Consider the following 16,077-nt stretch of genomic DNA (forward strand, 5'->3'; position numbering starts at 1 on the left):
TTTATTTTTTATTTTATCTTTATCTTCTAAAAAAAAATGTTGCAAGGGTGACCAACTGTGATTACTCTATTTGGGTAGTACTTGCTCGCTGGAAACTGCTCAAGAAAGACCCTTGAGATCAATTGAGCCATAGACAGCCTCACCAAGACATCAATAAAAATACTAATTAGACATATGTCGGTGATTTTTCATTGCGAAGATTCAGACCCACATTCTAGTATGTGGCCAACAACTTTAAAAATTTCTTTAAACCATTGAACCACCGTCACTGGTGATAACTAAAAAAGTTATATAGAATAAATCTTTACATTGTAATTTTTTAAAATTTGGAGAATATTATAAATAGGGTGATAGTTTGGAGGTAAGTGAATAAAGTTGAGATCAACACAAATGAATAAAGTTGAAATAACAATATGAAAAAGGAAAATTTTTGGACTTGTTAACCTGTGATGAGTTAATAATCATGGGTTAACAGAATTATCTCCTGTTTACTCTTCCTGTAAGCTCTTAATTTATTCTTGACCACAAGGGATCCAAGAAAAATTTGATTGGTTTTGCTTTTCCCATAAAAAAAAAGAATGCAAAAAAGTGACCGGCGTTAATGTTGTCTCCATTATGGGTGCAAATTAGCAACTGTGTGCTGATTTAAGAGATAATCCCAAAGTAATTTTTTTTCTTCTTTTTTTGCTTTTTTTGTTAACAAATCTCCAAGAACATTTCCCGGTCTTTTTGTTTCTTATTCGTTGGATTCCGATCCCGTGCAATAGGGTTTTTCTATTACACAGCAATAAAGCAGTGTCTCATTATACAGAATTCCCATCGGTCCAGTTATTAGTAATTGAACATGATTAACAATTCGTACAAGAAATATGCTTAAGGCTCCTAATTTTAATAATAAATTTTTTTTTTTTTTTGGCCTTTTTTATGCTTTTTTAATCGTAAGAGAGAGACTATAATAGAACATGAGAAAATACAAGAGTGGTTGAAAGAATAATGAAACATGAACAAAACAGGAAGTGGTGCTGCAGAAAGGATGAAGAAAAATGAAGGACAATAGAACAAGAGAAAATACAAAGAAAAAATGGCTGCTTCTTCATTTGCAAGGAAAGCATATACATGAAGGGAGAGGATAAGCAATTTCTGGCTAAAAAGAAAGAAAAAGAAAAGCTATCTACAGAGCTCAACTGTAGCTCGACAGAAAAAGCTTTAAGCTTTTTAGGTCAAACCCTTGACCTTTTTGTTTTTAGCAAACCCTCATTGATTAGCTTAAGCTTTATAATCATTTCCATCACTTAAGGTACTGGTTATTATTATGCCACCATTTCTTTTTTCTACGGATACTTATTCTTTTTTAGCGAAAAAATACATTTTACCCTCTAAACTCTTATTGCATTTTTAATTTAATATTTAATGTTTAAAAATTAACAATATACTATAACAAAATATCAAAAATTTGTAATGTGATCAATCCGTTAACCATTTCCGTCTAATTTGACGAAAAATGGCTCATGTGCTTTTTTTTTTTTTTTTAATCTCAAAATTTCAAAATTGGCCCATATTATTTTTAAGGAATTTAAAAAATGCCCCCAATTAAATAAACCAAAATTAGAAGAAAACAAAATGGGGGTGGAATGGTGATGAGCCCTGTGAGCTGCTACAATTCTTTTGTATTTTGAGGAGACTGCATCTACAATACCTTTTTTTTTAAAAAAAAAATATATATATCAGATTTGCCTCAATTCCCTCTTTGCAACACCATGAACTTGAAGAATTTTCTAGAGGATACTCCGAAGGCATACTTGGCATGATTTAATTTCATTTGGTATTAACTTACAGTTTCAAATGTTTCTTCTAGGTCAGTGATGTTACCACTCTTGACAAGCATGTCATTGACATATACCTCTCCACATTTCGATTTATTTGCCGGAAGAACATCATGTTGATGAGGAATTATGATCCTCTTTATTTTATTTGAACGGGAGAATATTCAGTTAGTTATAGTGGATGAGTATTTTTGTCCCTTCAAAAAATGAAAATACAAAAATACCCTTTCACTATAACTAACTAGATATTATTCAATTCAAATGAAATGTAAAAGATCATGTTCCGTTGATGAGCCGTTGATAAGTATTGCCTTAAATACTAGACAATACCAACCTAGAAGAAGCAAATTAAGTTGTATTTATGTTGCCGCTCTTTGCTTATTTAAAGAAGCTAATTAATAAGAAAAACTCACAGAAATTTGTTATCAAATGCTTTGGTCTCTCTTAATTCAAAAGAAGTTAATGCAGTATCTCCTACCCTAATTCAAAAGAAGTCATTGTAGTATCTCCTACCCAAAACGAGCTCTCTATTTCCTTGATTGTTCAGCTTGATTTATCACAACACATCTTTTACAACCCTTGAAGAATAGAACTAGTAATTTAATTCTACACTTCTTTCTAGATTTTCTAGAGTAGTTGACTTCACATGAATAATTTGAGTTCTCCAGAACATGAAAAATAAGACATATTTAGGGTCAAAAGCATAAAGCCCAACCACCATAAAAGACAGACAACTTAAGCAGAAAAGTTTGTCTCAGGGAGGCAAATGCATCATACCTGAAATGGCCAAATGGACTCAATCCCAAGTACTGACTAATCAGAAGCAGCATTATTTCACATCATATGGTGGTTGGTATAAAACACTTGATTGATTAACCTTTATTGCCTTCAACTGTAATCAATGTGTAAAAAATTCCCTTAGTTTTTATAGCTCATCAAGATGGTAGCTGCTGAGGACCACAATAACAAAAGCCATGACAGACTTAACATGGAGCCATTTTTGGGGAGCATAGAGAGGATTGAAAAAAAAAAAAAAAAAAAAAAAAAAAGGTATCCTAATAGCAACACTTACACTTTCAATGCAATAGGAAATCATACTTCACAGAAACATTGCCAGCCAACTCATACAGCAGCTACTCCAAGAGAATTTCTTATTGAGGCTTGCAGGCCTACATCTGCATGTGCATGGTCCACAGTTTTAACCATCACCACAATTTCACTTGTGCCATGGCCTCAGGCACCACAATCCAAGAATATACCAAATAATATGTGAAAAACAACAGTAGAAACATCAAGGAAATAAAATTTACTGCAGGAAATTAAAAGTTATATATAAAGAGAAGCAAGTAGAAAAATGGCAAGGATCTGTAGAAGAAAGTGAAAGTGAAACAATATTTAGACATAAGTATACATGTCTCCACATGTTTCTGAATCATCTCAGTACTATAACATTTGTTCTTAAATCTGCCTCCTGCATGCTTTCCTGTCAGCTGTCATGTTTTCTCTGGGTACTGGGTGTCACATGGGAAGCAAAAATGGGTTGTACTAAGACATGCTTTCCCTTAGTAGGGAACCACAATAGTGGTAACTACGATTTTTTTACAGTTTGGGCTTTTCCAAAACCTTAAACTAAATTACAAAATACACGACACCAGATCCAATTGTACACTGCCCCAACAGCATCCCAACATAGGCTTGATGCTATGTGGGGTAACTACTTAAAGGGTAAACTACAATTTACCTTCCTCTGATTAGGTCTAATTACATTTACCTCAATGATTTCTAAGACTACTAAAAGTTCTTACAAACTAATGTAACAGTACACATAGCACATATCGTGTCCTTTTCACGTTTACAAACTAATGTGGGAGTTGTAGCACCCCTATTTCTAAAATGTTACATTATAAATTCTAATCATTTGGATAAAATTGCCACATTTTAAATTCAAGACGATGTGGCATCACTTGATTAGTTCATCAAAACATATAGATTCAATCCATACTAGCTCTTTCAAAGTTATACCACTCATTTCTATACTCCCCAAATCGAAAGATCAATCAATTCTCTTTTCTGCCCTGGTAGCATTGTACAAATTTCAGTTAATTTAGTCACATTACAGGAAGTGGGCTGGGAGTTTGTGAAGAGAAAACGCACTATCTTTCTTCTATTGAAGTAATTATTTTCAATTGCAGTAACCATTCAGCATTTTGGTGGCCTTAATCCATCAAACACCCTACACTTATTCACCACTTTCTGCAATAATATGTTGTCAATTGATCTCAAAAATGAAATAAAATTATTAAAATTTTCTCAAATGGTCTCAAAAATGAGTATTAGAACTAAAATGAGTATTAGAACTACAGGACCATGTAGTCCCCAATAATAAAAAGTGCAGCTCTTGGCAAGAAGCAGGGTATGATGATTAATAGATAAACTCTCTCAAGAACTTTATATTCTTTATTCTTCTTCCTCTCTTGATCAAATCACTCATTGTTATGGTTTTATCCCTCGATTTCTAGTGTACCATTCTCCCATTGGCTTTCAGTTGAAGACAGCCAAGGCAATGAAGATTACCAAAGGCTGCCTCATACTTTTTCTACACTAGAAAGAAATGAGGATTACTGCTTTGCTCTTTGAGTTTAAACCATGTCATCAAAAGGGTAAAAACTGCTCTCAGCCAAAGCATCATTGCAAGCTGTCTCCTGCATTCAGGAATCAGCATCAATTTATAAACGGTTGACATGAGTTTTGCAAGTTGGTTATCCAACTCAACCCTTTTAAGGATTCATGCTTCTCTGCATAAGGCCAATCCCAAATAGTAGGGGTCCTAAATATGGTTGTGCTAAAAGATCACAAATGATGAAGAAGCATAGCATTGGGTTCTACAAGACTACAACATTGGTGTTAAATGGAAGCTAACAACAGAAAGCAGTAAACAGTAACGTGCATCAATACTGAGTCATATTTATCATGTGATGGAAGTAAAAAGCTTCATTGAATACATGCAACTTCAACGCACAATGAGGTATAAGCAGTTAAAATAAAAGGTCCAGAATGACTTCTGATAAAAGAGTTTAGCAAACGAACAATTGAAATTTTAATCCATAGTTGTAACAGGCAATGAAATTTCTGTTGCCATCTTATCTCCCACATCAGTGTCTCATTCTATGACAACTCTATCCAAAACATGTTCCCTCAAGCCCAAACAGTTCTCGGAGTTTCAATTGTATGCTTCCATTAAATATCCCCTGAAATCCTTCTGCTTTGTGTTGCAAGAAACTGAACCTAGTTGCTATAGTAAAGCCAGCTACTGATCCACGTTGAAGGCTTACCATAGGCCATGAATTTGATGTTATTCTCTCAAATGGCATTTGGTCTCTCTGCCCTTGCCCTTCCAATCAAAACATTATCCGCAACAAATGGATAGATGGATTAGTGGAAATAGTTAAAGCTCGGTTAGTTGCAAAGGGCTTTGATCAATAGTGTGACATTGACTAGACTAAGACCTTTAGCCCCGTAGTTAAGCCCTCAACAATTCTTGTTATTCTCGGCTTAGAAGTTCAGTTTGATTGGCACATACGGCAATTCGATGTTTCTAATGCCTTTTACATGAAGATTGCATGTAAAAAGCCATCTTTAGTTGACGCAGTTTGAAGCAGGCCCCTAGATCCTCGTTCACTCGTTTTTCTTCATTCTTGCTAGAGTTTAAGGCCTTTTTAGTTGATTCTTCTTTATTTATGTATCACAGTGGCAATGTAAAGTTGTTTATGCTCATTTATGTGGATGACATAATTGTCATCGGCACTCATTATGATCTTATTCACTCTCTCATTATAAGATTGCAGCTGGAATTTCTTGTCAAATATTTGGATCTTCATGGATTTATTTATTTATTTATTTTTTGTGGAATTCAGGCTTAACGTACATCTATCTAATGGTATGCACTTGTGTCAAATGAAATATATTACAGATCTTCTCACTCATGTTCATATTCTTGGTGTCAAGCCATCCAAATCACCATGCTCCTCAGGCTCTAAGCTTTCTAAATTTGATGGTGTTTCTCTTGATGATCCCACAAAAGATTGCTTTCTCTGTAAATCAACTCTATCAGCACTTGCATCATCCTACATCTACACACTGGTATGCTCCTAAGCGTGTCCTATGCTATTGGAAGAATACTATCGATCATGCGTTATCTTACTATACCAAATGCCCTCCTACGATTCACATTTGGCTGGAAATGATAGAAGATCCACTTCTGGATTTGCTATTTTCCTGGGCTGTTGTTTCATATTTCAGCACGAATGCAAAGTATCATTCTCTTGTAATCACAGTTGTTGAAAGTTTGAAGAAACATTGTCAATTTAGTGATGGTTTAAAGAGGGTATACGTCGCCTCAATCCTCAAATCTATGCGGTCCATTAAATGTAATATGTTAGAGACCAACTCTTGTCAACTCGAGTTTTGAATAGCATGGCTCAATCGGACTCAAGATAGCATCTACAATTCCCACCATTTAAGCTCTTTCAGTGCAATTTCTAGCAAATATATGTAATTATGGTCACGCCCAGTTAAAATAACCACTCTCTTCGCCTCCTGCCTTTATTATTAGGAAAACAAAAATTGTGAATAACCATAAACTTGGACCATTTCTTCACTTGTTAAAGAAATCCAAATTGTGAATCTTGGTTGAACAGTTATGAAATACCAACACCAGCAAAGCTTCAAATGATAAGAACTGAATCTTGAATTAACATCTATTTTGTTGGTGAAAGGAAATCTCCTTGTTGAAAAACATTCATCATTCGCCACTGGATAATAATGTATCAAATTGAAACATAAGCTAACAAATTGGGTGATTCAGTAAGCACAAAAGCCAAGAGAGGACTTTGGGAAGAAAATAAATACTATTTTCTTCAACACGTCAAATCATTACAACTTTTATTGAAACATAATCAAGGGATCAATTCAACAATCCACCCCACCTATTCTGGGAAATCTTTTTGCATGCTAATGAATTTTATTAGGGATTTTTGAAAAGAGAAAAGATATCAAATTGCAATTTGTATTGCAAAAACATTTAGTTCATACCCTCTGAGATGCAAATATTAGTCCTCAGGAGGTCAACGTGAATGATTCTTCCAAAGATGAGTCTTGCTCTTGCATTGTTATACCAATAAATTTCTATACTCCATCATAAGTCAAAACATCAATCAATCAATCTCTCTTCTCTGCCCTGGTAGCAGCATTCTACAAAATTCAGTTAATTTAGTCACATTACAGGAAGTGAGTTGGGATTTTGTGCAGAGAAAACAATCTGAAGGAATTGATTCCAATCTCAGTAACCATTCGGCATTTTGGTGGCCTTGGTCCATCGAACACTGTACACTTGTTCAGCACTTTCTCTACAAATATGAAGTATAAATTAATACAGGTACAAGCAAGAAAACGAAATAAAATAATTTCAATTTTCTCATATCGTCTCGAGAATGAAAAATCAAATGACTTCAGTCACACAGAGAAATTGAATCATCATGATAGTGAAAATATCAATTTATAATGTCAATCCCAGATAGCTGGGGTCCTAAATATGGTCCTGCTAAAGATTGCAAACCATGAAAGAGCATGGCATTGGTGTTCAAAGACAATTAATAAGAGTAAAGAGTGCTATTTATTCAATTATAAGAGGATTGGTACTGGGTCATTCCTATAATGTAACAGATGAGAGAAGCTACAGAGAATACATGCTCCTAAAAATAATTAGGGCAAAAATATGTGGTTTGAATTTTATATTATAGATCCCTGTAGTTTGTACTGTTGTAAAATAGGCCCCTCCATTAACATTTTTAACGGAAGCTAAAGCCGCCATATGGACACGCGAGGTGATGTGAATTTAATGCGGCAGGAAGAAACATTACATGCTGGCTAATCATTCTTGGTCGACCGAGTATAGAGCTTGATCGACCGAGCTCGATTTACACTCTGTGAAATAAGTCTATTTAAACACAATTGTCCATTCAAGAGCTTGAGAATCGAGAAAGTAATAGAGAGAAGAGAGAAGGGGGAGAAATAGTGGATTGGAGTGTGCAAAGCTTTGGGAAGCCTAATCTAAGAGGTAGTTGAAGTTTTGAGATTATAGTTGTTATTTGTGTGATTTTATCATTTTGAGATGTTGTTTTGAGTGGTTTTGAGTAGTGTGGTGGTGTGGGGGAGATGTTTTGAGTTGGAGTTTTGTTTGTTGATAGAAAATGAAGGGTTTTGAAGGGTTATCATTAGGGTTTTGTTAATTTTTTATAGTTTGGAATTTTAGTGAGTATGGCGATTGTTGTGATGAATTTTAGAAATGAAGAAAAGCTGGTTTTGACTGTATTAGAGTGCTAAGAACGTTGGGTTGATGGGTCGATGCGAGAAAATGTTGAAAAATGTGGGTTAGGGGTGTTTTTAGGGAAAAAGAAAACACTGCTGTGATGTTTCGATCGACAGAGCATGATCCTCGATTGACCAAGAGCACCCGGTCAAAGCACGATCAACTAAGAGTCTCACAGAATGGCTAGGCAGCCCCAATCGACCAAGATAGCCCAGCCTTAAAAAAGTAAGGGTTTTCAGAGGAGAAAGAAGAGAAGTCGTAGGGTTACCAAGAAAGAATAAATTGTAACTATTTTGTTTTATGAGTGATAACCAGTCTTATTAAAAGCGTAAGGCACTCCTAAGTATACAGGGAGTATACAAAAAGATCACCTAACTAGAAAAGGAAAAATGAGCAAAGAAATCATCATAACTAATCGACAACGGAGACAAATGTGCTACAGTCTAAAGATACAATGCATGAAAACAAGAGGAAAAAATGTCCTTCAATGACCTCTCTAAATCCTCAAAGCACCTATTGTTCTTTTCCTGCCATAAACACCAAAAAAGACACATAGGCACCATCTTCCAAACCACCGCACTCCTCCGCCTCCCAGAAGACCGCCAACATGCTAGCAAATCAACTACCCGGCTAAGCATCACCCAGGCCATCCCAAAGCGACTAAAGATGGCAAACCACAGAGCAGAAGCAACCTCACAATGAAGAAGGAGATAATCCACCGTCTCCTCGCTTCTCTTACACATGCAACACATGTTTATCACAATGACGTGATGCTTCTTGAGATTATCCAAGGTCAGAAGCCTAGAGCCGCCGACCAAATAAAAAAAGCCGATTTCGGAAGAGCCTGTGTCTGCCACACACTCTTCCAAGGAAAACTCCTACTCTCATTACAAGCTAAAGAATAAAAGAGGGCCTTGACCTTGAATAGACCTCTTTTGGAAGAAATCCACCACATTCTATCTTCACACCCTCGTCTCACTCTGACGAAATGCAACATTTTTAGAAAGGACGCAAAGACTTCCAACCCCCAATCATGTGCCTCTCTAGTGAAACTCACATTCCATTGGTTTGAACCTCCCAACATCTCCATATTTTCCAGTTTTATTTGGAATCGCTTGTGAGAAATTCTAACTAGCGAACGTAACGTAACGTACTGTAGATGAAAATGTGACATGGATCGAATGCAAAGGTGAAAGATTTTGCAAAAGTGGTAAGAAAAGCTTCCCACCAACGATATAAATGTTTTAGCATGAAATGTTTTACCTTGTATATGCAAGTAGATAGAAAAAGATGAATATAAAGAAAAAGGAAAGAATGGTTTCAAAGAAAAGAAAGTACCAGAAATAAAAGACAAGTTTTAAGGTAGGAATCTAAGATTAAAGGTTAAGAAAAATAAGTTAAAAGGGTTAATGAATGGTCAAAATTAAAGAAAAAGGAAATAAGGTCATAGTCAGTGTTATCACACATGGAGTCAGTCTGGTGCTCAATTAAGTGGAAATCACATGTGGCATCGATCTGGAACTAGGTCATGGTTTATAGTTATAAGGGATCACACATTGTGTCAGTCTGATGCTCGGTCATGTTGTGGTCAATTTTCCCTTGACATCAATCTTATGCTCGGTCATGAGGAAATCACTTGTGGCATTGGTCTAGTGCTTGCTCACGAGTGGGGTCTCACATGGCATTAGTCTGGTGCTCAGCCATGTCATGACCGATTTTTCTATGGTGTCGGTCTAGTGCTTGATCATGAAAAAAATCACCTTAATTCAAGAATAATGAATAATAAGATGATAAAATAAAAGTTTGATAAGTTAAAAAGAATAATGTCAATAATACAAATACATGCATATGCATATCTGTTTAAGGTTGCAAAGCATGTTTTGTTTTAAGTATGCTGCTTAATGAACCCCATGGAGTTGGCTCAGTGGTTGGATAGCCTAGGACTTTGAGTATGCTCTTCAAGGTCTTAGTTTCGAAACCCACTGAGTGCAAACTGCTTCTTGAGGCCATCAGACTGGGGGTTCGCCCCTTGAATTAAGGGAGGTGCACTTGTGTGAAACTCCTTGCCGAGGGCTTGTGCACTCCCGGGATTAGTCGGAGTGAAGCTCTAGATACCCAGTGCCAAATCAAAAAAAAAAACTATGCTGCTTAAAGAGAAGTAATTTACATTGGTGTTTAGCTCAAAAGCATTTTCTCTATATTAAGTTTCCAATAAATTGAACATGGATTTAAAGAAAAACTTTACCTTATTTTGGATGAATGATAGGTATTTTTATGTTAGTGCTCTAGTATTTCAGAAAAGTGAGTTTGTGGTTTTAAAAAAAACCATATGGCATTTTTCGCATGGATAATGCAAAATATTGCATTTATTTGGACAGGGCATTATAGATCAACCCAGCCTCCCTTTCATGGTTGCTAGAAATTCATGTCTATCATATCAAGAGAGGTCAGCAAGGAAGAGCTGCGAACCTTTATGCCGCCATCCCAAGTCTGTCACGCTAAGAGAGGACATCAAACGCAAGTTACAACTGTCGCCATGTGCATGTTGTGCGAAAGGTTGCAAATCTCTCACACAATCAATCAAGCGGAACAAACGTGATATAGTGTTTAAAGAAAAATAAACAAAATAATAAAACACAAGATTTACGTGGTTCGACAATTTGTCTACATCCACAGTGCAACAGTAGAGAGATATTTCACTACTTCAAAAGAAGAGAACACAAAAGAGTGTTAAAACACTCACAAACCCAAAAACCCCAAATGCTCACTTCTTCGTATTGGCTTTTTCTATTTCTGCATAGCCCAACACAAGTTTCTTTCTTTTCTTCATACTGCCCATACAACACTAACCGGATGTCTTAAACAAGCAACAAGGATGCTTATTTTCAAACACAAGGGTTCCTTTCGTCAAAGCTTCTAGAAGAAGCTTGACAAAAGAAAAGGCATGCACACGGTTTGCAATAAGTGTCTAGACATATAGGATGACAATTTGTCTAGACATGTAGGATGACTTTAACCAAAAAGTCCAAAAGTGTGGGCAATAATTTCTTTATTCAGTGCAAACATTGAATTTAGAGAGGGTGCTTCAAATGTCATCCTTTGACCAATATGAGCCATCAATTTTCAACAATTCTCCACCTTGGCGAATATTCAACTTTACTGCTGCATAGTCTTCCTTATGAAATGATCAGATTCTTCTCCTTGCATTGATTGACCATCTTCTCTTCATTGAGAGTTGCATCTCAGCTGAGAATAACTTTCTTCAACTCGGGACATCAGAGTCTATATCCCTTCACACTTGTGCCAAATTCCAAGAATACAGCTTTCTTGGCCCGCGGATCCAACTTGCTATCTTTGACATAGAAATATATTGGGCAACCAAAAAGATAAACTTCCCACTTGCGACTGAAGAGGAGAGTTCAAATGGAGGAAGAGACCCCAACCCAAAGGTCTCTAAAGCAAGCAGATTCTATTACAGTTAGTAGACCAAAACGAGAAATACGGAAGCCTGCTCAGTATACTAACACAGTGGCTTATGCACTACCAATTACCAAAGATGATATTCCTTTAACCTACAGAAAGGCAATTGGCAACTCAGAAAAAGCTAGGTGGAAGGAAGCTATGGGTGAGGAGATGCAGTCTCTTTACAAGAATCAAACATGGGAGGTGGTTCAACTACCAGAAGGGAAGAAGGCAATTGGGTGCAAATGGGTATACACCAAGGAGGAGGATTCTACAGAGCAAGATGGCATTCGTTTTAGAGCAAGATGGCATTCGTTTCAAAGCCAGATTGGTAGCCAAGGGTTATGCTCAGAAGGAAGGTATTGACTATAACGAGGTTTTTTCTCCAGTTGTTAAACACTCTTCCATTCGTGTGTTATTGGCTTTGGTTGCTCAGTTTGATCTAGAGTTAGTACAGCTAGATGTGAAAAGTGCTTTCTTGCATGGGGACCTAGAAGAAGATATTTATATGACTTAGCCAGATGGGTTCAAGGTTGTTGATAAGGAAAATTTGGTCTGCAAACTGAACAGATCACCGTATGGTTTGAAGCAATCTCCTAGACAGTGGTATAAGCGATTTGATCAATTCATGATAGGGCAAAAGTACACAAGAAGCCAATTTGATCACTGTGTGTATTTTCGCAAGCTACAAGACGGCACTTTCATTTATTTACTTTTATATGTTGATGATATGTTGATTGCATGTAAAAGTATTGTGGAGATTGATAGTTTGAAGACTCAGTTAAAAAACAAGTTTGAAATGAAAGACCTTGGAGAAGCCAAGAAGATTCTTGCTACGGAGATTACTCGAGAGAGGGCAAAGGGTAGTGTTTGCTTAACCTAGAAACAATACTTGAAGAAGGTATTGAAGCGTTTTGGTATGGATCATAATACCAAACCTACAACTACCCCGTTGGCACCGCACTGCAAGCTTAACACTGCTATGTCTCCGAGTACAGATGAGGAACGTGATCACATGGCTCATGTTTCATATGCTAATTTGGTGGGTAGCTTGATGTATGCTATGGTGTGTACAAGGCCTGACATTTCACAAGCAGTCAATATGGCGAGCATATATATGCATGATCCAGGAATAGGGCACTGGCAAGCAGCGAAGTGGATTCTACGATATATTCTGGGTACTGTAGATGTCAGTTTGAACGAGTTGACAGTGGACTCAATCAAATTTTGGTTGGTTATATGGATTCGAACTATGTTGGTGATTTGGATAAAAGGCGAACTACAACAGGTTATGTCTTTACATTAGCAGGAGGACCAGTTAGCTGGAGGTCAACATTACAAGCTATAGTTGCTTTGTCGACTACTAAAGCTGAATATATGGCAGTTGCTGATGCCATAAAAGAGGCAATTTGGTTACATGGTTTGATTGAGGACTTGCGTATTATTCACAAGCATGTGAAAGTTTTGTGTGATAGTCAGAGTGCTATTCATTTGGCAAAGAACCAAGTTCATCATGCTCGAACAAAACACATTTATGTCCATTTCCATTTTGTTCGTGAAATTATAGGAGACATTCTTCTTCAGAAGATTGGAACTATACAAAATCCTGCAGATATGCTAACCAAAGTGGTTACTAAAGCTAAGTTCAAACATTGTTTGGGCTTAGCCAATATCGTGAAGATTTGAAGCATATTGGGAGTGCCACAGTAAAGTGGAGAATATTTGCCAAGGTGGAGAATTGTTAAAAATTGTTGGCTCATACTGATCAAAGGATGACATTTGAAGCACCCTCTCTAAATTCAATGTCTGCACCGAATGAAGAAATTATTGCCCACACTTTTGGATTTTTTGGTTAAAGTCATCCTACATGTCTAGACAAATTGTCATCGTACATGTCTAGACACTTATTGAAAACCGTGTGCATGCCTTTTCTTTTGTCAAGCTTCTTCAAGAAGCTTTGACAAAAGGAACCCTTGTGTTCGAAAATAAGCATCTTTTTGTATTAGCCATCAATTTTCAAGAGTGCAGATCAACCACTGACCGCTGCCGTGTGCATATCGACCACCAAATGCTCCTCCATATCAATTTTTTTATGAATAATAATTTTTATATAAAGGAGAAGCAAAGCTCATGTACACAAAAAGCATACAAGAGAAACCACCACCCTAATGGGGTCGAAAATCTAAAAATTTAACAAGATTTACAAGATTAGAGGAACATAAGTTAATTACAAATGTTACAGCCCAATATAAAAGAGCTCTCCCATGAAGGAAAAATGTGCGCTGAAATCGATAGCATAAATTCATAAAAAACGTGGGCTAAAATTTGCACAAAGGGGTTCAAATACCTGCTGAAGAAGATGGTTGTGGCTTGCGTTTAGTGGTCAATCTGCAGAAGGTGACGTTTGTAGCTCGTGTTTGGCGTCCTCTCTCAGTTTGGGGCAGCGGCATAGGAATCACAATTCTTCGTTGTCAGCCTCTCTCAATGTGACAAATGTGTAAGTTTCTAGCAACCATGAAAGGGAGGCTGGGTTGATCGGCTATCAAGAAAGATAGGAGAGAGAGAGAGAGAGTCCGGCTAGGACACTAGAGACCGATGGGCACAATTATAATTAAGTGGCGCATTGCGTGGTTGTTAGACATGGACTTTTATCAAGCTAGCGGTGACGTGATGTTGATATGGAATATTGCATGTGTCATCATATTTTTAGCTTTAACATATACATGTGTCCATGTGACATTAGCTTCCATTAAAAAAGCTAGCAAAGGGACTTGTTTTATAAAAGAACAAAACCCCAAGATCTATAATATAAAATTTAAACCACATGGACTAATTCTATAAAGAAGCAAACCACAAGACCGATTCCATATTTTTCCCAAAAAATAAAAGAAAAAGATATATAAAAATGGGGGCCTTCCATCATTTTAAGCATCATTTGTCAGCTAAAAGGTCCAAAGTGACCTGTGATAAAATAGTTTAGAAAATAAACAAGGGAAAAATGCAAAACATTATGGTTGCACCGATTTGCAATAATCTCCCTAGGGTTTTAAAAGTGAGTTAAAACTTCCCACGATAATAATAAATGACAAATAACTCCCCAACCCGAACTTCCATTTGAAATTTTGATAGAAACCGGCCGAGTGTCACATCAACACCAATAATAATACAACACATATCCCCTATAATAAAAAGGAAAAATGATAGAGTTCATTCTATTTTAACAACCTTTTAACTATCTCCATAGTAAATGGATGAATCTACCATTGAATTTGTATGGGATCTACATGAGTCTCCAAATCTAATGGTTAATATATTGAATTTGTAGGATGAGATAGGGAAAATATGAAAAAAAATATTGACATAAATCATTCCTCAATAAAAATATAAAAATACCCAAAATGAAAAGAAAAAATACCACCCCATAGAATTTTTTTTTTTTTTCATTTTGGGTAGTTTTTTTATTGTAGGGGATATGCGTAATATTATTATTGGTGTTGATGTGGCACTCCAACGTTTTCTGTCAAAATTTCAGAGAAAAGTTCGGGCTAGGGAGTTATTTGCCATTTATTTTTATTTTTTTGATAAGTAAATTTCAGTTATTTGCCATTTATGCTTACCACGGGGAATTTTAAGCTACTTTTTGCTTATTGCAAATTGGTGCAACCACGTTAACTGGTTTTGCATTTTTCCAAATAAACAAGGAGATTTTATTCCATAGTTCTAACAGGCAATAATAAGCAACATCATGAACTGCTCATCATATATAGCCAACGGTATTGAATTACCAAGGGTAAGATCAGGCAAAAAAAAAATAGCCAGGACAGTTCATGAAAAGTACGAGACAAGCTGTGTACCTTTAAATTACTTGATACTTCAATCCCATCACACGGACGAAGCAAAACCCTCTCACAATAATCAGCTGAAAGCTTTTTGCAATTTCTGGCATCCAATATGTTAAAAGGATAAATTATGACGGCAATACATCCAAAGGAATTCCGTACCCATGCTTACACATCAATCCTAATACTTGCTGGACCTTGTGCCTTTGACCACACATAGAGTAGGCCTTATACATTATCCAGAACGTCTTTTTTGTGCGATCTAAGTTAAAATTCTCCATCTCATTTAGGACACACTCCATTTCCTGTAGGCGCCTTTGTGATGCATACATGACCATCTTACAATGATATAGGGACCGGCAGATTCTCCAGCCAGCACACTCTGCACGCCTCACAAAGTTAGCAAGCCTGTCCACTGCATTGCACCGAAAATAACTTGCAATGATAGACCGCATCACACCCACTGTTGTGACAGAGGTATTGTGCTCAAATGCCTCATCTATTGATTTCTCCATCTCCTCCAACCAATCCTCTTGGGCAAAAACCCTGATCAACAGCACATTCAACCATGGCCTATACTCATTTT

General features: G+C 36.5%; 1 protein-coding gene across 1 annotated transcript; it reads right to left on the minus strand.

Annotated features, from left to right (window-relative positions):
* Positions 1-6,711: 6,711 nt before the first annotated feature.
* Positions 6,712-16,077, minus strand: LOC132168553 (pentatricopeptide repeat-containing protein At2g30780-like; the record flags this gene model as incomplete). The annotated part of the gene is given in 2 exon segments (XM_059579550.1): positions 6,712-7,228; positions 15,507-16,077. A coding segment is annotated over 1 exon segment (458 nt), but the record flags the coding sequence as incomplete, so codon positions are not given.

Source organism: Corylus avellana, chromosome ca2 (genome assembly GCF_901000735.1).
Source record: "Corylus avellana chromosome ca2, CavTom2PMs-1.0".
Classification (NCBI taxonomy): Eukaryota; Viridiplantae; Streptophyta; class Magnoliopsida; order Fagales; family Betulaceae; genus Corylus; species Corylus avellana.